General features: G+C 49.0%; 1 protein-coding gene across 1 annotated transcript in view; it reads right to left on the bottom strand.

The window, feature by feature from the left end:
• The window catches only part of RAD18 (RAD18 E3 ubiquitin protein ligase), a gene marked incomplete at its 3' end in the record, with an annotated part of 22,446 nt that extends 21,973 nt beyond the window's left edge, over nucleotides 1–473 (bottom strand). Inside the window, exon 1 of the mRNA XM_010282392.1 lies at nucleotides 386–473. Coding sequence (XP_010280694.1) covers nucleotides 386–413 — 28 coding nt within the window. The remainder of the gene's footprint in view (nucleotides 1–385) is intronic.
• Nucleotides 474–494: the final 21 nt, after the last annotated feature.

The raw sequence follows: 494 nt of genomic DNA, 5'->3' as shown, positions 1-494 counted from the left end.
CCTCAGGAGGAATGGGCCGAGTTTGTGAGACAGAGGTGCAGACACACACCTGAAAGGCAGGGCACACGGGCTCAGGCAGCCACAGCTTTGTGGGTCTGAAGAGTCCATTCAGGGCCGGGACGAAAACTCAGATCCAGTTGTCCCAGCCCAGGCCATAGTAATTAATCAAATCCAATCCTCTCAAAGTATAAGACATCTCAGAGACACAATTAACTCTCCACCTGGGGAGATGTCCATGTTAGAGAAGATGTCCATCTTCAGACGCTTTTATTATGTGAAAGAAATATGAATGGCACATCTATGTGGATGAGTCCCACAGGAGCCAGGAAGTTACATGCAGCACTTTCAGTGCGAGAAGTAACCGCGCTCCTTACACTGTACTTACAGTTATGCGAACACTGGGGAATGATCATCGCAATGCTGAAGTAATCAAAGCATATCCCACACCGCAACAAGTCATCCACTGCCTGCAATGGAGAGCCGAGGTCACCCAA

The sequence above is a fragment of the Phaethon lepturus genome, unplaced genomic scaffold (assembly GCF_000687285.1).
Source record: "Phaethon lepturus isolate BGI_N335 unplaced genomic scaffold, ASM68728v1 scaffold17762, whole genome shotgun sequence".
In the NCBI taxonomy this organism is placed as follows: Eukaryota; Metazoa; Chordata; class Aves; order Phaethontiformes; family Phaethontidae; genus Phaethon; species Phaethon lepturus.
The sequence above is the reverse complement of the archived record's forward strand: the minus strand, read 5'-3'. Positions and strand labels throughout refer to the sequence as shown.